Source organism: Cucurbita moschata, unplaced genomic scaffold, assembly GCF_002738365.1.
Source record: "Cucurbita moschata cultivar Rifu unplaced genomic scaffold, Cmos_1.0 Cmo_Scf00034, whole genome shotgun sequence".
NCBI lineage: Eukaryota > Viridiplantae > Streptophyta > Magnoliopsida > Cucurbitales > Cucurbitaceae > Cucurbita > Cucurbita moschata.
In genome coordinates, this window is record NW_019268550.1 from 1,430,358 (window position 1) to 1,453,551 (window position 23,194).

At 38.2% G+C, this 23,194-nt stretch overlaps 5 protein-coding genes across 13 annotated transcripts; 3 read left to right on the forward strand and 2 right to left on the reverse strand.

The window, feature by feature from the left end:
• Positions 1-235: 235 nt before the first annotated feature.
• LOC111430478 (LL-diaminopimelate aminotransferase, chloroplastic) lies at positions 236-5,784 on the reverse strand. 3 transcript variants are annotated; one of them, XM_023066713.1, is made up of 10 exons: positions 5,660-5,784; positions 5,463-5,539; positions 5,204-5,271; positions 4,936-5,052; positions 4,276-4,338; positions 3,589-3,693; positions 3,407-3,457; positions 2,608-2,928; positions 1,305-1,511; positions 236-658 (listed from the first exon to the last, which is right to left on the reverse strand). In XM_023066713.1, exons 1-10 carry the CDS (start codon positions 5,740-5,742, stop codon positions 365-367), a joined length of 1,386 nt encoding a protein of 461 aa, XP_022922481.1. In that variant the 5' UTR covers positions 5,743-5,784; the 3' UTR covers positions 236-364. The 3 variants fall into 3 exon arrangements, with proteins under 3 accessions (XP_022922481.1, XP_022922482.1, XP_022922483.1); XM_023066714.1 differs by having other exon boundaries at positions 5,463-5,573; positions 5,660-5,744; XM_023066715.1 differs by having other exon boundaries at positions 5,463-5,573; positions 5,665-5,739.
• A 1,264-nt stretch (positions 5,785-7,048) lies between these two features.
• LOC111430901 (protein FAM133) lies at positions 7,049-9,828 on the forward strand. Its single transcript, XM_023067381.1, has 5 exons — positions 7,049-7,407; positions 8,178-8,355; positions 8,593-8,848; positions 8,996-9,343; positions 9,454-9,828. Exons 2-4 carry the CDS (start codon positions 8,187-8,189, stop codon positions 9,297-9,299), a joined length of 729 nt encoding a protein of 242 aa, XP_022923149.1. The 5' UTR covers positions 7,049-7,407; positions 8,178-8,186; the 3' UTR covers positions 9,300-9,343; positions 9,454-9,828.
• A 759-nt stretch (positions 9,829-10,587) lies between these two features.
• On the forward strand, positions 10,588-14,505 carry LOC111430502 (protein trichome birefringence-like 13). Its single transcript, XM_023066767.1, has 6 exons — positions 10,588-11,044; positions 11,532-11,709; positions 12,395-12,535; positions 13,437-13,557; positions 13,774-13,908; positions 14,038-14,505. Exons 1-6 carry the CDS (start codon positions 10,624-10,626, stop codon positions 14,293-14,295), a joined length of 1,254 nt encoding a protein of 417 aa, XP_022922535.1. The 5' UTR covers positions 10,588-10,623; the 3' UTR covers positions 14,296-14,505.
• Positions 14,506-14,967: 462 nt separating this feature from the next.
• LOC111430733 (probable xyloglucan endotransglucosylase/hydrolase protein 10) lies at positions 14,968-17,628 on the reverse strand. The gene is made up of 4 exons (XM_023067123.1): positions 17,407-17,628; positions 16,434-16,534; positions 16,150-16,343; positions 14,968-15,604 (listed from the first exon to the last, which is right to left on the reverse strand). Exons 1-4 carry the CDS (start codon positions 17,591-17,593, stop codon positions 15,202-15,204), a joined length of 885 nt encoding a protein of 294 aa, XP_022922891.1. The 5' UTR covers positions 17,594-17,628; the 3' UTR covers positions 14,968-15,201.
• A 1,503-nt stretch (positions 17,629-19,131) lies between these two features.
• On the forward strand, positions 19,132-23,146 carry LOC111430711 (uncharacterized protein PF11_0207-like). Of its 7 annotated transcripts, none has more exons than XM_023067093.1 (3): positions 19,132-19,394; positions 20,753-21,742; positions 21,809-23,146. In XM_023067093.1, the coding sequence occupies exons 2-3, from the start codon at positions 20,795-20,797 to the stop codon at positions 22,955-22,957; spliced, it is 2,097 nt and encodes a 698-aa protein (XP_022922861.1). In that variant the 5' UTR covers positions 19,132-19,394; positions 20,753-20,794; the 3' UTR covers positions 22,958-23,146. The 7 variants fall into 7 exon arrangements, with proteins under 7 accessions (XP_022922861.1, XP_022922859.1, XP_022922860.1 ...); XM_023067091.1 differs by having other exon boundaries at positions 19,133-19,394; positions 20,753-21,775; positions 21,842-23,146; XM_023067092.1 differs by having other exon boundaries at positions 19,133-19,394; positions 20,753-21,751; positions 21,818-23,146.
• Positions 23,147-23,194: the final 48 nt, after the last annotated feature.

Sequence of the window (23,194 nt, forward strand, 5' to 3'; positions counted from 1 at the left end):
GATAATAATATTTCTCAAATTATTTGATACGAGAAATAATTACAAAAACGAAAAATTTAGAGTTTTTGTATCTTCAATGTTCTTATAAATGATAGATGTTATTTGAATTAATCCCATAGAACTTTAATGCTACAATTCAAAATAAGTATCTCTTTAATTGTTATCATATTCAAAATAACTACTTGAAAGAAAATTGCTTAGATGTTCATGACCCCAGTACTTCATACAGGCCTCACATTTTAAATGAAATTGAAATGTCAAAAACAAGAACGCAGAATGATAAGAGTTCAAGAACAGAAGGATGATTACCTGTAAACTTCAATCTTTCATTCATTCCCCAGCATCACCTTTTCCCTTCTTTCTTTCACTTGTATAGCTGCTTGAATCTTCTGCAGGCTTCCAAAACATTTTCCCTGTGACCAAAAGCACTTACCCTGATAAATCCTTCACCTCCGGGTCCGAAACCACTTCCGGGGGTTGTCACGACGTGTGTTTTCTCCAGCATCTCAGCAAATACATCCCACGAACTCCGGCCGGGGAAACTAACCCACACGTACGGTGCATTCTTCCCTCCATACACGTTATATCCAAGCGACTTAAATGTGTCCATTATGATACTAGTATTTTCTTTGTAAAACCCGATAACCCCACGCATAGCCTGCAAGTAGAAATTCGATCAATTTCATGATTTCCAGGGTAATTTGTTGTGCATACATCAAATATGAATTGTACTGTGTCTAATAAAATTGTTCCAAATTGTTGTTGATGATATCGCTTTGTGTTTGTTGAGCTCAACATGAGCAAAAGGACAACTTGGAAAATATAATTAGGGGTATATAAGGTTCCAGTTGAATACTTGGCGAAATTCGGCACATCTTAACTAAACCTTGAAGTTACTTGTCTTATGTTTTGCAAGGCTCAAAGAAGGTGCTCTTGAATTCTCCCTTTATCAAGTGCAAATTTTTGTGACATGCTAGTTTCTTTGTAAATTTGTGGAGCATTTGGTGTGAGAGGATGTATGGATTGGGGTGAATGATTTGGTAGGTTAGTTGTGATGTCCTACATTGGCTGGGGAGGAGAACAAATCACTTAAGGGTGTGGAAACCTTCCCCTAGCAGACACGTTTTAAAGCCTTGAGGGAAAGCCCAAAAGGGAGAGGACAATATCTGGCTTAGGTCGATACATTAGTATTAGACTTTCATTTCTCTTAATGAAAGTATAGTTTTATTATATATATTTAAATCTATTTTAAGAAAATTAAACATGGTAGAAGGAGCAGAAGAAACTATAACTAGCAGACCAACCTCAAGGCCTTCTGGTGAAAGACAAGCCAGGCCTCCAGCTTGAGCAATGTTAGATGCACCGTTGAAGCAAGTAGAAACAATGCGGTTGAAATCTTTAGCAACTGGAAATCCATCAGAAAACAAGAGTTCCTTAGGAACAACAGTCCAACCAAGACGAACTCCAGTAAATCCAGCGTATTTGCTAAATGATGATGTCTCAATTGCAACCTGCACAATGGAAAAATAGACCATGAAATGAAAAATAGGGCATGAATTGGCAATAAATAACGAACAGATCAGCCAATTAAACAACCAAATTTCAATCTTAACATTTAACGAAAATTATAAGCTAAATGTGAGATCCAACGTCGGTTGGAAAGGGGAACGAAGCATTCCTTATAAAGATGTGGAAACCTCTTCCTAATAGACGCGTTTTAAAACCGTGAAGCTGACGGCGATACGTAATGGGCCAAAGTAGACAATATCTACTAGTGGTGGGCTTGGGCTGTTACAAATGGTATCAGAGCCAAACACCGGACAGTGTGTCAGCGAGGACGCTGAGCCCCCAAGGGGGGTGGATTGTGAGATCCCATATCGGTTGAAGAGGGGAACAAAGTAATCCTGATTTGAAAACCTCTTCCTAGCAGACGCGTTTTAAAACCATGAGGCTAATGACAATACGTAACGGACCAAAGCAGATAACATCTGCTAGCGGTGGCATTGGGCTGTTACACAAAATCTCGTATGATACATAACTGATTTCCTACTCTATCATCATCCCCGTTCCCTACTAATGCTTCGGACATTAATGTTCCCATTTCGGGGAGATTCTAGCAAAAGTATCTTGAGAGAAAAGCCTCTGCCACAGCTATTCATACATTTAGCTCATGACCTAGTGCGTCTACATGTTCTCATCAAGCATTGTGAATTTACTCCAGCCTGCAGATTCGTGGATAGTTGGATCCAATAACATTTTGATTTTTAAGAATAGTAAAGCAATTTCATATTTAGCAAGAGAATTGCCGTTATTTGATTTTTCTTGCATTAAATAACACATGTACGCAAGCTCTTATTAGGCTTTCTGAATGATAAAATTGGAATCTAATGATGAGACCAGACCGTCACAAGACATAAACAAGAGAACCCAAGCAATATAGTGGAGCTATACATAACAATAGGGTAACCAGAGATGCATATTTGAACTTTGAAATATTAAAACCTACGACACAAATGTAATGCAATGGAATTAGAATAAAATGACCAAAAAATGTAAATCTAATAATATCAAGTTCAGACATCGAAAAAGTATTATAATGAAATTTACCTCCTTTGCTCCAGGAATTTCGAAGATAGATTTTGGATTATCGTCTGATATATACATTGCATATGCAGAATCATAGACTATAATTGACCCGTTCATTTTAGCAAACTCCACCAGTTGGGTCAACTGTTCCCTAGTTGCAGAAGAGCCGGTAGGATTGTTTGGTGAACAGAAAAATATGATATCTGTCCGGGAAACCTTGGATAAGTCAGGGAAAAATCCATTTTCTGGAGTACACCTTATGTATTCAATATTGCCATACTTTTCAACATCCTTTTGGTACAGTCCAGTCTGCCCCAAGATGACACTCGAGTCCACATAAGCCTACATTTCCACAAATTCATGATTAGAATTCAAATCGGCAGAGGTTGGTATGAAGTTTTACAGCCTAAACAACGCATGCCTTTGGATGTTACCACATGATTACCTAGATAACATAATCCAAAAAGAGAGAGAATGGAGTAACAAAAGTACTGGTCTCAAATATATTATCTAAATTCTTTTTTTTTCAAAAAAAAAAAAAGCAACAACAAAATTAAAGTATTATTTATTGTTTGAGCTGAAGTGAACTTATCCGTGAGCTAAAGCGACTAAACCTACAAGGGAAGTTACATCTAATGGTGAAAATGCAAATACGGCTTGCATAACAGTAAAGATGAGACCGCTAAATGCTTGTCAAAAGAAGAGCTCGATATTTTTAAAATGATCATTTAACTATGTATCATATATAGGTGGATTGGAAAACTTTATAAGTGCACTAGTTAAACATCTAAATTTTTCAATAACGTGAAGAGCAACTCACCGGGTATGATGGGTCTTGCACTGCCATCGACACATTGGATCCAAAAACAAGCTGCCAAAAGTGGGAAGAGAAGTTCACTAGTAACAAGATGACAGGCATAAATGATTGCCAAAGGTGTTTTATATATTTAACTAAGTTGAATGACTAACATAAAAAAAATTATATAAAAAAGTTTGCCATACCTGAAGACGTGTTATGTCACATTTTGCACCATCAGAAACAAAGATATCTTCTTCTCCTATGCCAAGGTCGCTATAAAATGTTTTGCTAATTAAAGCTCGCACTGGCTATACAAATCAACAAGTAAATTAGAAATTTCAATCATGGGAAGATATGACCCAAGAAAAGTCAAATCATCAAGTCAATTCGAAAATGATGTGGGACATTGTTAACACAATAAGGCAGCTATTACTACTATACTTCACTAAGTATGAACAAGTTACTGACAGCACTTAATTTGAAATTAAACAAGCATTAAGGTGGCAAAAATTTCTGAAAGAAATCATTGCCAGAGAGCACGGCTTGATGAAAGAGGCATGCCACATCGAGAATAACATTGCCGGACCTAAACCAAAACAAAGTGAGCAAAAGAGTGGCTTGGATTTTCTCACTATTTATACCCAAAATTCACCGATTAGGGAAGATCACTAACTACAAAACCTGAATGTTAAGTTACACAAATCCAGGAAACTTTAAGGCAGATTCTGGATAGAATATAAGCTCTCCACCTCCGCTGATAAACTTTCGGACGTCTCTTATTTCTTCTCCTCGGTTCTCTTTTTGTTAGATTTTTCTTCTTTTTTGTTAGTTTGTGTGTGGGAGGTGTTGAACTTCAGAAGTAATAGTTTTTCAGGAACTGAATTGTATACCTTTTCGCCCTGCTCAGCTCCGTAGCCATTGTAACCCTCCAGTGTAGACAATGCATGTGATCTCTGCCAAAGAAAGGAACAGGATAGTAAAAAATGGGTTAGTAACAGTTGTTTGGCCCAAAATGCATAATAATATAAGGTGTATGGTCGCCAGGAGGCTCTTATCTTCTGGCATGAAAACAACTCCAGAGCAGCCCACCAATTCAATGCATGCAGTTGAAGACAAATTTAATGTGTAAATTGGACACCATAGAATAGTTTTTTTTCATAGAACATAAGCCTTTGTAAAGCGTTTCTGAAAATCGCATAAAATTCAATTGAATGAGACCAAACTTTACATGCATATGCGTAAGAAAAAACGATTTCAATGCGAATGAGATGGCAATGCAGTGTTACTACTTTAGTGAGCCGATAATAGAAGAGACGAGTCTGTTCCAAGTAAAAATGATCGGACCAAACGAAAGACAAGACCGATCACAGGCAAGGTCCATATTTCCATCACGATGTCAAGTTAAATATTATAAAGATTATGACCAACCTTTCTTCTCATACAAATTACATAATCCCTAAACCTAAAACTACCGTTCAACAGATTGGCCAATCATTCCAACATTTCGTTGCGATAACCATAATCAGGGATTTGAGAGTTGCGATTCGTACCTTTGCCATGGCCGACGTAATAACCTCGGGAATAGGCTCAGTGGTGTCACCAATTCCAAGGCTAATTACTTTCGCATCAGGATACTTTAGCAAGTGCGCATTCCTTCTCCTTGCAATCTATTATTGGATATACACATAAACTATTACCGCTACAACTAATGCACAGCGATGAGATCGAGATTAGCAGATGAAAAGAAAACTAAAAATCTGGAGCATTCGAATTCATCAATAACAAAGTGCTAAACCTTGAGCATAATGCACCACGCACCTCAGGGAATAGATAGCCAGCTTGAAGTTTGGCCATGTTCGCATTTCTAGAGACCGCTGTTTTGTAATCTTAAGAACAGAAAAAACAACAGAACGCCAATAAGGAGATGAAATAGAAGCAGCTAAGTTTTCATTCTTGTTACAGTTATCAAAACATGGAGATCATTTCTTTCATCAACTGACATTGCAAGATTAGTTTTAAATTGAAGTTTAATATATCTATCTATACATGCAAAAACAAACTGCCATTTCTACAATACCGGTTTTGGAATCTTGAGACGTCGCAACACACTTGCAAACGCCGGCGCTTGTTCTCGGCAACGATACCGTCGGATTCCTGTAGCATAAACGAGACAGTTTGCACGATAAATCTAAGCAATGAAACACGACAAACAGATAAGTGTCAGGATTGATGTAAAACAAAAACAAAACGAAACAGAGATTAAAGAAGAAGTACTTGACATTGAAGTTGAAACGCGAAAAGAAATCAGATGAAGACGATGAGAGTGGAGATGAAGACAAATTCTGTATAGCTGCCATTTTTTCTTGTACTAGAAGAAATGTGTTCAGTTGAGTAATATGAGGAACTCTTCGAAGTTGCCGGCATTTTAATCGCACAAACCCTATACTTTTTCAAATTATTCGAATAAAATTAAAGTAAACGAATTAGAATTACTTTAATTAATTACTAAAATATAAGTAAATTTGTCTTTTTTTTTTTAATAATTAATATTATTAGGTAGAAATAATACCATTTAATATTTTTAATTAAAATTAATTTCAATAATTTAACTGATAAAATTCATAGTATATTATATGGATAATAAATATATGAAATAATTTTAAACATTGCCAAATAATTTTATCTATAAAATTTATAGTATATTATATGGATAATAAATATATGAAATAATTTCAAACATTGCCAAATAATTTTATCTTACCAATTAAAATTGGTACTTTGTGTGTTAAAATGTGAAGTCTCGTAGGTAGGAGAGGGAAACAAAACATTGTTTAGAATGTTGCAGAAAATCTCCTTAGTAGCCATGTTTTAAAATCATGAGACTGACAGTCATAGATAACGGGTCAAAGTAGACAATATCTGTTGTCAGTAAGTTTGGGCTATTACAAATGGTATTAGAGCGAGTCACTGAGATGGTGTGTGGCACTGGTTGAAGTAGGGCTTGGGCTATTACAACAAATGGTATCAGAGCTAAATATCGGATGGTGTGCCAGCGAGGATGTTGCACACCCAAGAAGGGTGGATTGTGAGCATTAGTCGAGTTAGGACTTGGGTTGTGACAAATAATATTAAAGCTAGATATCTGATGGTGTGACAATACGGACATTGGACCTCAAGAAAGTGGATGGTGAGATCTCATATTGGTCGGAGAGAATAACAAAACATTACTTATAAGTGTGTGAAAACCTCTTCTTAGAAAACACGTTATAGGCGATACGTAACGGGACAAAAAGAACAATATCTGTTAGCTGTGGGCATACTCTAATATTTTCAAAAGTTTCAATAATAACTTTTTATTAAAAATATCTTTAAATACATCTTTTTAAACTTTTTAAAAGAATTTTTTTTACTAAAAAAGTTTAAATGTATATTTTCTTTTAACTTATGAAAGAAGTTTAAATGCATTTTGAACCGTGAGTATTTTATTTAAAAAAAATATAAAAGAATTTTTTTTGAAAGTATTTTATTAAAAAAAAATATTTTTTTTTAACTATTTAAAAAGTTTAAAAGTATTTTTTTAATAAAAATTTATAAAATTTGTTATATTTTTTTAAAAATATGAACAAGAACTGTGTAAAATCCCTATTTTGTTCTTTCCGAGGCGGAAACGAACACGTCGGATTCGTCAAAAGGAGGCCAGGACCGCAGGAATCTAGCATCGAAACCCCTCTCAGCTTTTCAATTTCAGAGATCGGCTTGATCGATTCTCTAGGGTTTCTGAGTTCGTCCAATTGCCAGTCGAACGACGCGCGAGGGCAAATCTTCGCCGTCCTCACCGTCTAGATCGAGTTCGATTTCTGCCACTTCAATTTCATTTGTTCTTCCTCACCTGCAACCGTCGTCTGTTTCGGTTCTTCTTTGATATCGAGGGCTTCTTCCACAGAAGAAAGCTGATTGTGGTTCTTTGATTCATTGGTTTGAGGATTAACAATCAGAAGACTCTGCTGAAGAGTGCTGCAGCGGTAAAGTTTGGCTTCTAAACCCTGATTCTGAGTTGCAATTTTGAGATTTTCTGTTGCGTCTTTGATCGACTGTTAACGATAGCATTAATTTCAGCAATAGAATCAGTGTTACTAATGCTTTGTTTGGCATCTAGAATGTGAAGGGAAATTATTTGAATTTCTTAATTTTGTTTGGAACCCATGAATTTCTATTCTCTCCTATCTCTCTCGCTCCCTAGCTGCAGCATGTACTCATCGATCTCTGATATCTTCTTTTCTCTTTATCGCTATCTGCCGCTGGTCGCCAGCACGCCCCCTCACCCACGGCACTTCTTGTGTCTTCTCTTCTTATCTCCCCTCACGCCAACCGTGTTTTCGGCCGCAGCCCCTCTATTCTCGATTGCTTGCCATGGAAGTCTGATCCGGTCAATTTCTTTTTTCTTCTTTCTTCGATTCAACCACGCCAAAAACACCGTTCCAACGGATTAGTGGGTAGCTGACTATAGAAAAACCAGGTGGAAGCACGAACATTTTCATTTTCTTACTGGGAACAGTGTGAAGTTCCAAATGGTTGGTAATTAAATTGGTCATCGTAGATCTTGAGGACGTTGGTTTTGGTCTGAAAACTGATTGTATGTTTGTATGTCATGTCTCGTTTTTATGTATTAGCAGACATCCACAAGACACCTGGCTACATTGTGAAATTTATCTTTTGTTTTGCTTTGACAATGTTGTTATATTCGTTCGTTTGAATGGTGAAGATACTTACATTTTGTAACGAACATGCTCAGGTGACTAAAATGGATCTTGAGACAGAAAATAGGGTAGCTGCAATTCTAATGAGAGAGGCAGCAGAATTGCGTCGCCAAGCTGAGAAAGAAGGTGTGGATGCCTATCTACGGCATCCTAAAGTCAGGGGTCGTCCTAATTCTCGTTTCCTGACTGCAACTGTTCTTGGCGTACAACAAGGTCATTTGTTCAATTCACGTTCTAACATTTTCGTTTCTTTATGAGATGATCTTTATGTTTGATGATACGAACCCTATTGCTATATACCCTCCTGGCGTTTTCTTGGTTTTCTTCGAAGATTGCAATCAAACAATGACTGGCCTTTTCTGTACTTTTGTTTGGAGTTTGAGGAGTGCATTCTATTTGAATAGTTGCCCTTTTGTTGCTTCAAGCTGATATATATACTTTTTATTACAGCAAATAAAGCTGTCGAAGTGAATGAAATGTGGAGAGTTCGTCAAAAGGAGCTCGAACTGGATGACAGGCTTAGAGGCAAGTCAAGAGAGGGGAACAATGGCTCTGGGAGCCGCAGGGGCTTCAAACCATCCACAGATTTCAGTCATGACATTCCCAGTAGTTCAAGCCCATCTAGTAAAAGAGATTATGAGGATTGCGACTTAAGGGAGAATCAAGGATTAAAAGATGAAGAACTTGAGGAATTTTTACACTCAAGGTATCTCTCTCTGTGTGTTCTTCTAGGACATACATGATTGTTTGTTCGTCGGCGAGATACTTCAATTAATATGCGACTGGGATAACAATTACTCTAGAGAGCTTTTAGTGGCTTGACCTTGACATTAGTTTTCTCATTTTGTGGCAGGACTAAGCGTGGGAGAGGCGCAGTTGGGTCACGAATGGATGAAACTGGTCCATACCTTGCCCCTTGTAATGAAACATATTTGAGTTGGCCAACAAGCTCCAATGTTACAGATAGACATGTTGTTTATGGGCCAGAGAAGCCTAATTCTCTGAGGTCAGATGGCTCTTCCGAAGAGGACTCAGACAGTGATCGGCGAAAACGGTCGAAAAGAAGTTCACACAAGCAGCATAGCAAGGACCATAAGTCAAATCACAAATCCGAGAAAAGGAGGAAAGAATCAAAGAAAAGCAAACGCCGCAAATAACAGCCTCCATGATCGTTACTTGCAGCTTTACTCCATGCCTAAAGGTACCACACACTGCAACTATTGCATCATAATTATAGATTAACTGCAAGTATGAGATTAGGGAATTCTTACTGGTTGGATTTCTCCAATGCATCTGTTTTGTTGGTTACAGGGCTCCATGAAGAACGATTTGAATTCTGCATAAGTCGAGCTATTTAACGAAGAACGTGATCTCGTTTTAAACTATATTTAAGTTACATTTATAGGCTCTGTACATAACCCAGGACAAGCTCATAGAGTCATAGCTCAACAGCTCTCTTTTTTCTCTCTCTCACATTGAATTTCACTTTGTTAGAAAAAAAATAGCCTTTTTCACTATGATGAATTTAGTTGTAGGAGCAGCAATGTGTATCTGAAAACTTTCTCGAGTGAACTCTTGGGGTTAGATAGATTGAATGACAGAAAGTCCTCTCTGTTTCTATGTACACATGCTGGGATCATTAAATGAAAATTGAGATGTGATATGTCCATGGATTATTTTTCTTAATCAGATATTTGAGATCTCAGATTATTATGTATGTATGTATTTGTCTTTGGGGATTCATCTTGCTCGATGTTTTGGTGAACTTATGCTCAAGCCTCTTGACCCGTTCTTCAAAAATGGTTTTAGAGAATTGGGTCGGAGAAAGTTTTAGAAAACGTCTGAAGAGCAATTTTGAGATAGTAATGTTATAAGCTAGTAAGTAATTGAAAAAAAATGATTGACAGTATCTAACCTTAGTAGTAAGAATTGACAACTAGTCGCATATTATATTCAAATATAGATATCATTATGATCGTGATACTTGATGGTAAAGATTATTCAATACGAGGGTATTATCCAATTTTTATTTCCTAATTTAATTTGTGGTACATTGTTATATTCAAATATCACCTAAACAATTATGTCTCAAAGAATCATTTAATTGTATCTCAATTTTGACCATTATAATTAACGTCATGTTTAAATATTACGCTTTTTATTGTTTTGTACGTGGGTCTAACAAATAATAATAAAATTGACGGGCAATTTTCATTAAAAATAAAATGTTAGACAAAAAACAACCTTAGAGAATAATTTCAAGCTTAAAAAAAAAAAACATCAGATAATTCTTATGGAAAGGGAAAAAAATATTTAAATATGAAAAAAATAAAATAAAAGTTCTCCAAATAAAAAAATTAAAAAAAAATATATAAAAAAAAATATTTTTTTTCTTTTTCAATTTTCATAAATATTTCAAAATTGCGATGAGAAATATATAAAAATGCTGGTGAATAGAGATGGAATACTCCGGCTCCGGCCATGGCGGGAAGGGAGAGCCACCATCATCATCACCAAGCGAAGCAAGTTCCTCTTTCCCCCTTACTCTCTCTTATCTGCTTCGTTTCCATTTTTCTTGCTCTCTCGGTATTCCGCAGAACCTCCGTGACACCACAACCGCATCAGAGCTTCCAATTCATCAATGGCGTTAGATCCGGGAGATCGGACGCGGCTGGGGGCAGCTCGTGCGATTATTCTGATGGAAGTTGGTTCCACGACCCGAATTTGAGAACCTCCAGGTACAATCACACCTGCAAAGAGATTTTCAAAGGCTGGAACTGCTATGTGGCGAATAAATCCAATGCTCTCGAAATCATTCATTGGCATTGGGAGCCGAAGCAATGTGATCTTCCGCACTTTGATCCGGTTTCCTTTCTTGAGAAGTTTAGAAATACTAACATCGGTACTCGCTTGGTCTCCCATTTATCCATTCTGCAGCTTATTTCCGCGTTTTGCTTTGTGTTTATGTTCAACTGTCATGAAATCAAAGTGGTAGGCTTATAGTAACAAGTTCATGAACGTTGCCTAGTTGAAATTGCCAAATTCTCTTTTCGTAGTAGAAGCGACAAACATTTCTTTTCATAATTTCAGTTCACAGTTAACATGGAATTGGTCTCTAGGTCGAGTGGGGCAAGTAAAATGTATCAGGTGAAACTGACAGATCATGACATATTTAAACTCTTATACGTACTTTTAATACTCCATTGGTGAGCTTGAAAAGTAGGTAGAAATACAAATGCAGGACCTTCCACTCTTAATTTAGTACCATGTTAATATATTATGGTATATTTGATCTTTTATCTATATTCTTGACACATTGAATGCATATTTGATCCATTTGTGTCTATTATTGTGCTAGATATGAACTTTATGAATGTTATGCAGTGCAGGGTTTGTCGGCGACTCCTTAAATCGTAACATGTTTGTTTCACTCTTTTGTTCTCTGAAACATGTGCCGGGTGAAGTGAAGAAATGGCGCCCAGCTGGTGCAGATCGTGGATTCTCATTTCTGAAGTACAATCTTACTGTTGCATATCATAGAACAAATATTCTGGCACGATATGCTTGGTAAATAAGTAGCAATCAAACTTTGATTTATCGTTTAACATCATTTCTCATATTGTAACCATCAAAACAGATCTGTTTCTTCATCACCTTTCATCTTTTAGGAATTAAGATATTATCCGCCCCTAGCAATTGTTAGGTCCTTCCATACTATGCATAATGCCAAGCTTGTCTCTATTGCATTTACACCAAATGATCTATCCTTTTTCCATCATTTTGGGATTGGCAATTTCATTGTTCATCAACAGAGAACAAAAACTGTAGAGATGAGAAGAGCTGATGGGATTGAATGGTCTTAGGATTGCTCTTGAACAGAATATTGTTATGTGTAGGAGTTGCAAATTTGGATTAACTATTTCGGGGTATCATATTTTGTAGGTTCAATTTAATGAAGCAAAGAAAATGAGGAAAGTCAGGATTACCATTTTTCTCAATTTGCTCTTTCGCTCAAAAATGTTGGGAGAATGTCTTAGTTGAGTTTGATCTGAAGTGGGTTAATGACTCTCCCTCTTTCTTTTGCACCGTCATTCTTTAATGAAAAACTTTGTTCATTAACAAAAGAAAAAAAATATATATATATTTGAGGCCACTGATTGGTTAATTTGCTATGTTCTCACTTCTCTCATTTGCATTGTACTCTCCACTTCCGTCTTTAAGTAGTATCTGTTCTTGCTTCTATTTGAGTCAGGTGGTCAGCTAATGCTGACGGTGGTAAATTGGAATCTCTGGGTTATAAAGAAGGATACAGAGTTGATGTTGACATTCCAGAAAGTTCATGGATCGAGGCTCCAAATTTTCATGACATCTTAATCTTTAACACAGGACATTGGTACGTACATTTGTTTTTCGATTCATTTCAGCTATCATGTTATGAATGACAACGATGGTTTATTTATTATACAATTCAAATTGGGGATTTCATGGAACTTCGCATAACGAAGAAGTCTGATAGTGTATGAGAACCACATCATGACAGGACTAAATTCTGGTAATCTCAAGAATTTTGTTATTGAAATTGATTCACTCCAAGAATTAGGAATTAGCATAATGAAAACTAATCCAATTAATCGATTCTACTTCAAACCTGAAACAAGGTTTGAAAAAGAAAGATAACACCGGTAGGATTTCAAGAAAACACAAGATTTTTGTATAACACCAGTAGGATTTCAAGAAAACACAAGATTTTTGTAATATACCATGATTTCCAAACTTAAATATTATAGGTCTTTAAATAGGCTAAAAAGATAATTCAAATATAATGGTAATTCAACGACCGACTACCAATTATTAAATTAAGATTGAAGAAAATAAGACATGACATAAATAGTCTTAAATGGTAGTTCAACGACTAAAGACAAAAAGTCTTCAAATCACTTTTTAATGTCAAGTTATATTTATTGCTAATTCATTCTTTTCTTGATTTGATACTTAAATCTTCTTTTAACTTGTTTCTTGTAATTGCTCCTTTGAATACATGTAATCGATTAGTGATTGGATTCATATCACATAGTGATATTATATTTTTCTCCATATGGATTGTAGGATATTATAATTAAGAAGATTTGATTGTAACAGGGTGCTGTTGGTATTTGTATTAGTAGTTCAAAACTATGTTCACCTGTTTCTTAATCTTCTTTTTTTGTAAACATTCCCATCCAAATTCATCGACTATCAAGTTTTCCTTCATTTTGTTGATAGATAATTTGGACTTCTTTACTTGCTTCAAATAGGTGGTGGGCGCCATCAAAATTTGACCCTGTAAAATCACCCATGCTGTTTTTTGAGAAAGGTCTCCCTGTCATCCCTCCGGTACCTCCTGACGTTGGCTTAGACATGGTTTTGAAACATATGGTACATAATTTTTTTCATTTCTTCTCTTGGATTTCATTTCGATCTGTCAACCATTCATTCTAAACTTGAGACATTGTTCACGTGTTGATTATGAACAATCTTTACTGTAGAAATGTATTCTGTCAAGGAACTGACATTCTACAACATACGAGGAAGAATTGTGCTTTATCTCATTTTTGCTTTACCATTTGGTGAATGATCTGTTCTTCATCATAGATATCATACGTGGAGAAAATAATGCCACCCAGTGCAATCAAATTCTTTCGTACGCAATCACCTAGGCATTTTGAAGGAGGTGAATGGTACCAAGGTGGTTCTTGCCAGCGGCAGCAGCCTCTATCTCCGCAACAGGTGGTGGATCGACATTATTTTCTATATTCTAACAAATTCTCTACTAGGCTTAAATTTATTATTTTGAGCCTCTTCCATGAATTCTCCTGAAAGAAATGAACCCATATCAAAGGTAGTTTTTGTTTGCAGGCTGAGGATCTGTTCGCACCGAGGAATAACGGAACCAATGTCGAGGTTCGTCTCGTAAACGAGCACCTCGTCAAGGCCCTCAATGGAACTAGTTTCCATATTTTGAACATAACATCCATGAGTGAGTTGAGAGCAGATGCACATCCTGCCTCAGCTGGTGGAAAGAAGCACGACGATTGTATGCATTGGTGCTTGTCGGGACTCACCGACACGTGGAATGACTTGTTCGTACAGCATCTATACGACATAAGAAGTTAGTATAATTTTTGCTTAACACTCTGAAATTTCATTCTTTTTTTGATCTGTTAGAAGTGCTCTTGGATCATATTTATTGAAGCTTGGTAGGATTGAAGAGAAGCGTTCTTCCTGTTCAGCAAATTATATTCTCAACTTTGGTTATAAGGTTTTAAATATTCTAAATTATATAAAACAATCATGTTCTATATAGTTTAGAATATAATTTTGTTGACATTTACTTCAAACCATTCCCTTCCCTCCCCTCCCTAATCTTCATCAAAATGTGGACTCAAAACCTTCTCATGACCGTCTTCTTAGCCACTGCCACGCTCTTAATCCTAAGCCAAACCCAAGCTCAAAACTCCCCCCAAGACTACCTTGCATTACACAACCGTGCTCGCACGGAGGTCGGTGTCGGCCCCGTGACATGGAATGACACCCTCGCTGCCCTCGCTCTTGCCTATGCCAACCAAAGGAAGAACGACTGCGCCATGGTTTACTCAGGCGGCCCATATGGTGAAAACATAACCGCAGGCTCTTTGAACACAGTAGTTTATTTCCAAAAACTTATCAAACGAGTATCAATTATTTGTGATTTCATGAGAAGTTCAAATAAAAAAAATGCAAACTCTGTTTTTTTTATAACTAAATAAAAAATGTACTTTCCTGCCTCCTATCTCGACTCATTTCATCTAGATTAAGAAACTATATTAAACATTAAGATTTTAATAAATGGTTTAACGTATAGTATCTTGTCCATTCATAAGAAATTTGTTAGCTTCCTGAGCTATAAAAAAACTCGATCCGAACAAAAAACACAAGTATATTTATACATCAAGCATCGATAGAGATATATATTACCATATGAAAATAACAAAAACGAACAAAGGGAATCAAAAACGAAGAAAGGTATGGGGTTTGGTTGATTTAGTATTTGGGAAGAGAACATTCCTTAGGAAGTTGGCCATGGAACCTCGAATTGTCTTGGCAATAATCATAAACCAAATGGTTCTTTCTGACCCATTTGAAGAGCCTTCTTTGAGAAGATGATAAAGTGCTGTATTTGGGCAAATTCCACCAATTTTTGCTTGAAATTTCTCTGCAAAACCTTGCATTCCCAGTCCAAGTACAAGCATCAAGCTTATAGTCCCCAAAAGAAGCAATAAAAGGCCCTTTTGACCAATCAATTTTGTCCTTTCCACCCCCTGTTGCCCAGCTGCTACCGTCCCATAGGCTCACTTTTAGGCTCATTGGTTGCCACCTTGGGTACCCCACCCCCTTGTCTGCATGGTTTCTGTATACCCTGATTGGCACCCAATCCACCATGAACCTGTCAAAAAAAAGAAAAAAAAAACTCAATCTATCGTCTTATTTATGTATGTTTCTTCTCGATGGCGAAACGATTATGTTATCCAAGCATGGGTTTTAAAAATCTTAAGGGTAAACTCGAAAGGAAAAGCCAAAATAAAACATATCTATTAGTGATGGGCTTAAGCTGTTACAAATGGTATCAGAGCCGGATACTAAACAATGTGCCAGCGAAGAGATTGAGCCCCGAAGGAGAGTAGACACAAGGTTGCATGCCAGCAAGGACGCTTGACCCCAAAGGGGAATGCATTCGGGGGTCCCACATCGATTGGAGAAGGGAATAAGTGCCAATGAGGATGTTAGACCTTGAAGGAGGGGTGGATTGTGAGACCCCACGTCGGTCGGGAGGAGAACGAAATATTTGTTTATAAGGGATTGGAAACTTCTCACTAACAGACGCGTTTTAAAAATCTTGAAGGGAAGCCAAAAAGAGACGGCTAGTAATGGACTTAGGCGAAAAAAATTAAGAGGCAGACCGAGAAGAGTTGATAAGAGTGATTTTCTTACACAATTTGGTAAATGTTCCACAGAATTGAGTATGTATGGAAGTCTTTTGTTGGATCAAACCACAAGTTAATCCTTTCTTCCCTATCATCAAACCCATCAGCAAAGACATTAGTTTGAAGAATAATTGGCTGCCCTTCCACATTGCCAAGGAACTCGAAGTCGATTTCGTCGTGGTTCGGTTGATCGGACGTCAGCTATGTATATATACACAATTCATCAAATAATGTTTCACATAAACATCAAAAAAAGAAATCATGTAAAGACATGAAAACAAGACCACTTACATAATAGGCCACAACTATGCCAGCAGAATGGCCTGGAACTAGCTTGATCTTCATGTCCATTTGACCAAATAAGAACATCTCATTCGATGCAAAACCAGCTCCTATGAATCACACAAAAGCATCTTAAACTATTACGATAAGGACTCGTTTTATCTCGAGCGTAGAGACCCAAATGATATTTTAACCTAATATCTAACTGTGAAAATCCCACATTGATTGGGGAGGAGAACGAAACGCTCTTTGTAAGGGTGTGGAAACTTCTCTTTAGCAGACGCATTTTAAAGCCTTGAGAGGAAGCCTGAGAGGAAAAGTCCCAAGAAGACAATATCTGCTAGCGGTGGGCTTGGGCCATTACAAATGATATCAGAGCCAGACACCGGACGATGTGCCAGTGAGGAGGCTGGTCACTGAAGGGGGTAGACACGAGGCGATGTGCCAACGAAGAGGTTGTTCCCTGAAGGAGGGTAGACACGAAACAATGTGCCAGTAAGGACGCTAGCCCCGAATGGGGTTAAGGGTGTTTCCACCTTTCCTTCGCAGACGCGTTTTAAAGCCTTGAGGGGAAGCCTGAAACCTAAAAGGGAAAGTCTAATGAGAACAATATCTGCTAGCGGTGGGCTTGGGCCGTTACAAATGCTATCCGAGCCAAACACCGGACGATGTGCCAGCGAGAAGGCTGTTCCCCGAAGGGGGCTAGACACAAGGCGATATGCCAGGCTGTTCCTCGAAGGTGGGTAGACCATGAGGCAAAGTGCCAGTAAGGACGTTGGGCCCCGAAGGGGGGTGAAACATCGCGTTTTAAAGCTTTGAGGGGAAGCCCGAAACCCAAAAGAGAAAATCCAAAGAGAACAATATTTGCTAGCAGTATACTCGGAGGATCAATAACAATAGAGAACAATAGAGAACGAGGTAAGAAAAAAAAAGAAAGTTTGAACAAAATTTTCAAGTCATTAAGTTTCTCGAACACCCTTACCTGAATAATTATCGAGCTTCAAGTTTCTTGCTCGACCATCGACCGAAGTGTTCACATGGGAAGGAGACCACGTAACAAAGAAATCCTTATTATAGTCCCCAGTTGAAACAACAGAAGCAGAAGAAAATTGAAGCAAATAAGCAAAGAAAACTCCAAAAAAGATGATGGTTTGAACACATTCAAACATTGCTTTATTTTCTCCTCTAGTGATCAATGCCTTGGTTGCTTAATACAAAAAGATGAAGAAGCTATTTGTATATATAACATTTGTAAAGCCCACATGGTTAAAAAACACAAAACATTGAGAAGCCTAACAAAAGAAGTTTTTGTTAAGAAAGAATATCTTTAGAGAAAAGCAAACAAAAATGCTGGTTGTTAGAATCCTTGTAAGATGTGTTGTCTTTTTTTTTCCCTTCTTTTCTAAAGTTTTTAATTGATTCCTTCCCTCCCTTTGTTATTACGAGTATTTCGGTTTTTCTGTTCTTATTTTATAGTTTGTTCGGTTGCATGGTTGAAGTTAGCTCCCGAGTATTATATATAGTCATCAAGTACGATGACTAATTTAAGTGGGGGAGAACGTCGTAAACATATTATAAAGAGAGTAGGTTGTGACTCTCATGTCAAGTCAAGCAAAGCAGCGACAATCAAGAGACGCCCATTAGGCCACGCGAAGGTTATCATATAATGCGTACATTGAAGAGGAAACGAGACATATGTAAGATAGGGGTAATGAGTAGACATGAGCGTTACAGATAAGGTTGTTGATGGGTCGGGTATAAGTAGAATAATAAATAAATAAGAAAAGGTATATGGTAATTTAATTGCTTAATAAGAGTAATTAATTAGTGTAGGAGTTGGATAGTTTGAGTATCTTCCAAACCAAGCTTTGATTTAATGATTTTAACTAAAAACAAAACGTAAGGCAAATAATATTTCCTCTCTAAACAACCAAATAATATTTAATAATTCATTCATATAATAGAAATAAATTCGACAAATAATGAAACTCGGCTAGATAATAGTGGAACCAAGTGGGTCGATTGGCTTAGCCCACTAAGTAAGTCCCATAAGCCCAATAAGCCCAATAGAGCTTGAGGAGGTTATTTGCCCGGTCCAAGCTACGCTAACTCAAAACAAGTATTCAAACATATCATGTCACTCCTAGTAGATATTGTCTACTTTAGTCTGTTACGTATCATCATCAACTTTTAGTTCATTAAGTATCATCGTCAATCTCACCTATCTACTTTGTGCGAGGTTTTCACTCCATGTTTCGTTTCATTTTTCAATGGACGTGGGACCTCACTGCCACACCATGACTGACTCTGATATTATTTGCAAAGCCCAAGGCTCAAATATTTAAATACATTTCTGGGTTCATGTACAATAATCAAACCATACAGCCAACCACCTTCTTCATAGAGCACGAGTCCCGAGATGAGCCAACTATTCGCAAACTTCAGCTGCTGGATGTGTTTTAAAACTTTGAGAGAAACCCTTTTTAAACGAAAAAGTCTAAAAAATATAATATCTATTAACGGTGGGATTAGTCTCACAGATAATGTAAATCTTAATTACTTACTATGCAGGGAAAGAACACAAATCCATGAACATGGGATACTTACTTCTCGTTAAACACCACAAAAAAACAAAATAATAATAAAACTTAGAACATTTCCATTTTCATGCATCTTTTTTCTTACTTCGATCAGCCAACAACTCCAATTAATGGCGGATGGGGTAATGGGTCACGGTTGTTTTGCTTTTGAAGGTGAGGCAAATTGCAATTCCATCCTCACAATATTTGATCCTTTTTCCTCAATTTTTTAGGAAGAAAATTGCAGTTTCTTGGTATTGGATCCGATCTCTCTCCCACTACACGAACTTTCGTAGTCACTCCAACTCCCGCCATGGTTGAAACGGTGAAGATGCTCTGATTGACGCATCTTCCTCGCCATTATTGCAAGCTCTGATTCATCTTCTTCCAGGTACTTCTGGCTTCAGCCCCCTGTTCTTCACTATTTACGCTTTACTTCTCGTCAAATTTCCTACTGAACTATTTAGCCTTCGAGTTTTCGATTCTTTTTGGAACTGATTTCGTTTCAGATTCTTAAATTTTGCTTCATTTCTTTGTGGATGGAAGAATTTTGGGGCTGATTTTGGTGTTTTGCTTATCACCTTCGGTTAGGGTTTATGTAGGAGTTATTGTTAAGTTTTCTTTAGAGATTGGATTGTGGTTGTAAGGATTTATTAGGCACTTTACATATTGTAATTGTTAGTCTCTCATGATTGTGATAGCCTCTAAAATCTGTAAAACTGTAAAGTTGTGAATTCAGATGTCTTTTGAAACTCTGTGTCTTCCTACTTAGATGTATAAATATCCAACAAGTTTCTTGCCTCTTGCCACTGTAGCCTTGGCGTTGGCTTGCACCCAAGAGCAAGCAAGGCTTTGGTTTTCTTCGATGCCGGGGCGAGGTGGGGCTGGGCGGGGCGGGGGTGGTCGAAAATTGCTTTTCCAGTTGTGAAGTAATGTCTTTAGTTTGGATGGTTAGATTGCAGTTTTGACTGCAATGGCTTAGCTATAAAGCGTGTAGGAAGCTTGGTTGCCTACTGTGACACAACTCAAGCCCACCGCTAGCAAATATTGTCCGTTTTGGTTCGTTACGTATAGTTGTCAGCCTCACGGTTTTAAAGCGCGTCTCCTAGGGAGAGGTTTCCACACTTTTATAAGGAATTTTTTGTTCTTCTCTCCAACCGACGTGGGATTTCACAATCCACTCCCCTTGGGAGCCCAACGTCCTCACTGGCACACCACCGGTGTCTGGCTCTAATATCATTTGTAACAGCCCAAGCCTACTGCTAACAAATATCATCCGCTTTGGCCCGTTACGTATTGTCGTCAACCTCACGATTTTAAAACGTGTTTGCTAGGGAGAGGTTTCCACACTCTTATAAGAAATGCTTCGTTTCCCTCTCCAACCGATGTGGGATCTCATAGATACTCTGCTCGTCTTTTGATTATTGAGAAATCTAAAAGAAGAAAAGAGTCTGAAATGTGTCGAGTGTCTCGTTTCGAAGGGGAGTTGAAGAGATGCAAGAGACGTTTTTCGTGGAAGAAAAACGACTTTGCTATAAAATTGGTGTTCCTTTTCTGCTTTATTTCTTTAAGTTAAAATTGATAATCTTTTACTTCAGTTGAGCTTAGTTGCAGGGGCCAAATCAGAATCAGATTCCTTTGGATATGTAATTAGCAACACTCCATTGTTTTCTTTGTCACCTCTGTTATTGGTGTAGTATTGTTCAAAGACGAATGTTTCTAGGCTTCTGATGTTTGATTATTTTGTAGAAAGAAGTAAAAATATAAGGGTTTCGACTCGGGAAATTCATCATGTTGAAGAAATTACCGGGTCGGAGCAGCAGGTCGAAAGGCATCAAAGTGAAGCATATTCTGCAGATTGTTCTGTTGGTTGGTGTTTGCTTTTGGTTAGTTTATCAGGTGAAGCGCTCCCATGACAAGAAGAAAGGATTCGACCAGAAAGATAATGAAATAACGATAAGAACTCGGGATGGAGGGGATGTTTTGAAATTTGGAAGGAAAGAGCTTCACCCACATGTTGAGGAAGTTCATCCCGACTCGAAGCAAGAGGACGATGAGGAGGAAGACTCAAAGCATGAGGTTGAAGAGGGACATGAAGAACTGAAAAACGAGGCAGTCGATGAGGAGGAAGACTCAAAGCATGAGGCAGAAGAGGGACGTGAAGAACTGAAAAATGAGGCAGTCGATGAGGAGGAAGACTCGAAGCATGAGGTAGAAGAGGCACGTGAAGAACTGAAAAACGAGGCAGTCGATGAGGAGGAAGACTCGAAGCATGAGGTAGAAGAGGCACGTGAAGAACTGAAAAACGAGGCAGTCGATGAGGAGGAAGACTCGAAGCATGAGGTAGAAGAGGCACGTGAAGAACTGAAAAACGAGGCAGTCGATGAGGAGGAAGACTCGAAGCATGAGGTAGAAGAGGCACGTGAAGAACTGAAAAACGAGGCAGTCGATGAGGAGGAAGACTCGAAGCATGAGGTAGAAGAGGCACGTGAAGAACTGAAAAATGAGGCAGTCGATGAGGAGGAAGACTCGAAGCATGAGGTAGAAGAGGCACGTGAAGAACTGAAAAACGAGGCAGTCGATGAGGAGGAAGACTCGAAGCATGAGGTAGAAGAGGCACGTGAAGAACTGAAAAACGAGGCAGTCGATGAGGAGGAAGACTCGAAGCATGAGGTAGAAGAGGCACGTGAAGAACTGAAAAACGAGGCAGTCGATGAGGAGGAAGACTCGAAGCATGAGGTAGAAGAGGCACGTGAAGAACTGAAAAACGAGGCAGTCGATGAGGAGGAAGACTCGAAGCATGAGGTAGAAGAGGCACGTGAAGAACTGAAAAACGAGTCGGTCAATGAGGAGGATGAAGGAAGCAAGCATGAAGATGAAGAGGAGACGGATGATGATGGGAGAGGAGGTGGCGATGACGATATGAATGAGAATGATCGAGAGAAGTCCGATAATGAATCCGATCATGAAGGTGAGAATGCGGACGGTGAGAGATTGAAAGAAGACGGTGATGAGGAGGCAGGAGGAGATGAGAATTCTTCTGATGAGCAGGAGAACGACAATGGTGATTCGATCACTCATGAGGCACGGGAGGAAAACTACAAGGGGGACGATGCATCTAGTGCCGTGGCCCATGACGACCACTCTACCACCTCGACAGACGACGTGAGTTTAGAAAGTTCAAGTGAGAACGCAGAGCTGAATAACAAAGAACAGAACAGTGAATCAAATGAAACCGAAGCGATTCGTTCACGGTTAACCGAGGAAGTAGATAAAGTGGCTAACAATGAAACTTCAACGAACGAGAATTTCAGTAATGTGAAGCTCAGCGAAAACACGTCCTTCCCTACTGATGGTTCAGTTCAAGATTCAATCCCGACCGCTCAATCCGATGATCAACCTGAATTGAGCAATAATACATCCTCTGCAACTACTGATACAAGTAATGTAGAGAATGCAGATTCTTCTCAGCAGAAGGGAACAGAAATTGATTTGAATCATACTCAAAGTGAAATCATAGACAATTTGGGTGATAAGAATGAAACATCTCTTCAGTCTATACTCACAGATATGAATGACAAGGTTTTGGAGAACAGCACTTCTGAATCTCAGCCAAATGAGGTTGAAGGCGAAACCCGAAACATCACGAGTAAGCCAGATCTTACTGTTTCAGACGACGAGACATCCGAAACGAAGAAAGACAACAAAACAAACGAACCGGAGAATGTCTTACCGACCATGATACCCGAGGAGAATAGTGAAGCTACTCATAACGACAAGTCGGAAGACGATGGCGAATCCAACGACGATAGCTCCAACTCGACAAACCACATTGACGACCCAGTTCAAGACGATCATTTTGATTCTAACGACTCCCATGTAACCGAACGGGTGGATCTAGATACGCTTCCAGACATCGAGATTGACAATAGTGAAGAGACTGCAGCAGAATGAGGATTTGAATTATAGAGGAGAGCCCATGATTATGCTGAGTGTTTGTCTTGTAATTGAGAATTTGATAATTTATACTCAGAAGATGAGCCATAGGAGGAAGGGATGTGCACGTGGGTGGCTCGTAGAAACGGTTTAGAATTTTGAATGGAAATTGAAACGTACACGATGGATGAACTGGGCCAGTGTGGATATGTTCGAGTCTCAGTTACCACGTTTCTTTTTAAAACTTTCTTAGGA

Coding starts and splice junctions, on each gene's coding strand:
- LOC111430478 (XM_023066713.1), bottom strand. CDS start 5,742: ATGGCAGCTATACAGAATTTGTCTTCATCTCCACTCTCATCGTCTTCA. Junction 5,053..5,203: donor CTGGCTATCTATTCCCTGAG/GTGCGTGGTGCA, acceptor ATCCAATAATAG/ATTGCAAGGAGAAGGAATGC. Junction 3,458..3,588: donor GTGACATAACACGTCTTCAG/GTATGGCAAACT, acceptor CACTTTTGGCAG/CTTGTTTTTGGATCCAATGT.
- LOC111430901 (XM_023067381.1), top strand. CDS start 8,187: ATGGATCTTGAGACAGAAAATAGGGTAGCTGCAATTCTAATGAGAGAG. Junction 8,356..8,592: donor TGTTCTTGGCGTACAACAAG/GTCATTTGTTCA, acceptor TTTTTATTACAG/CAAATAAAGCTGTCGAAGTG. Junction 8,849..8,995: donor GAGGAATTTTTACACTCAAG/GTATCTCTCTCT, acceptor ATTTTGTGGCAG/GACTAAGCGTGGGAGAGGCG.
- LOC111430733 (XM_023067123.1), bottom strand. CDS start 17,593: ATGTTTGAATGTGTTCAAACCATCATCTTTTTTGGAGTTTTCTTTGCT. Junction 16,344..16,433: donor GCATAGTTGTGGCCTATTAT/GTAAGTGGTCTT, acceptor ATATATACATAG/CTGACGTCCGATCAACCGAA. Junction 15,605..16,149: donor TGGAACATTTACCAAATTGT/GTAAGAAAATCA, acceptor TTTTTTTGACAG/GTTCATGGTGGATTGGGTGC.
- LOC111430711 (XM_023067088.1), top strand. CDS start 20,795: ATGTTGAAGAAATTACCGGGTCGGAGCAGCAGGTCGAAAGGCATCAAA.
- LOC111430502 (XM_023066767.1), top strand. CDS start 10,624: ATGGCGGGAAGGGAGAGCCACCATCATCATCACCAAGCGAAGCAAGTT. Junction 13,558..13,773: donor ACATGGTTTTGAAACATATG/GTACATAATTTT, acceptor TCTTCATCATAG/ATATCATACGTGGAGAAAAT. Junction 13,909..14,037: donor AGCCTCTATCTCCGCAACAG/GTGGTGGATCGA, acceptor TTTTGTTTGCAG/GCTGAGGATCTGTTCGCACC.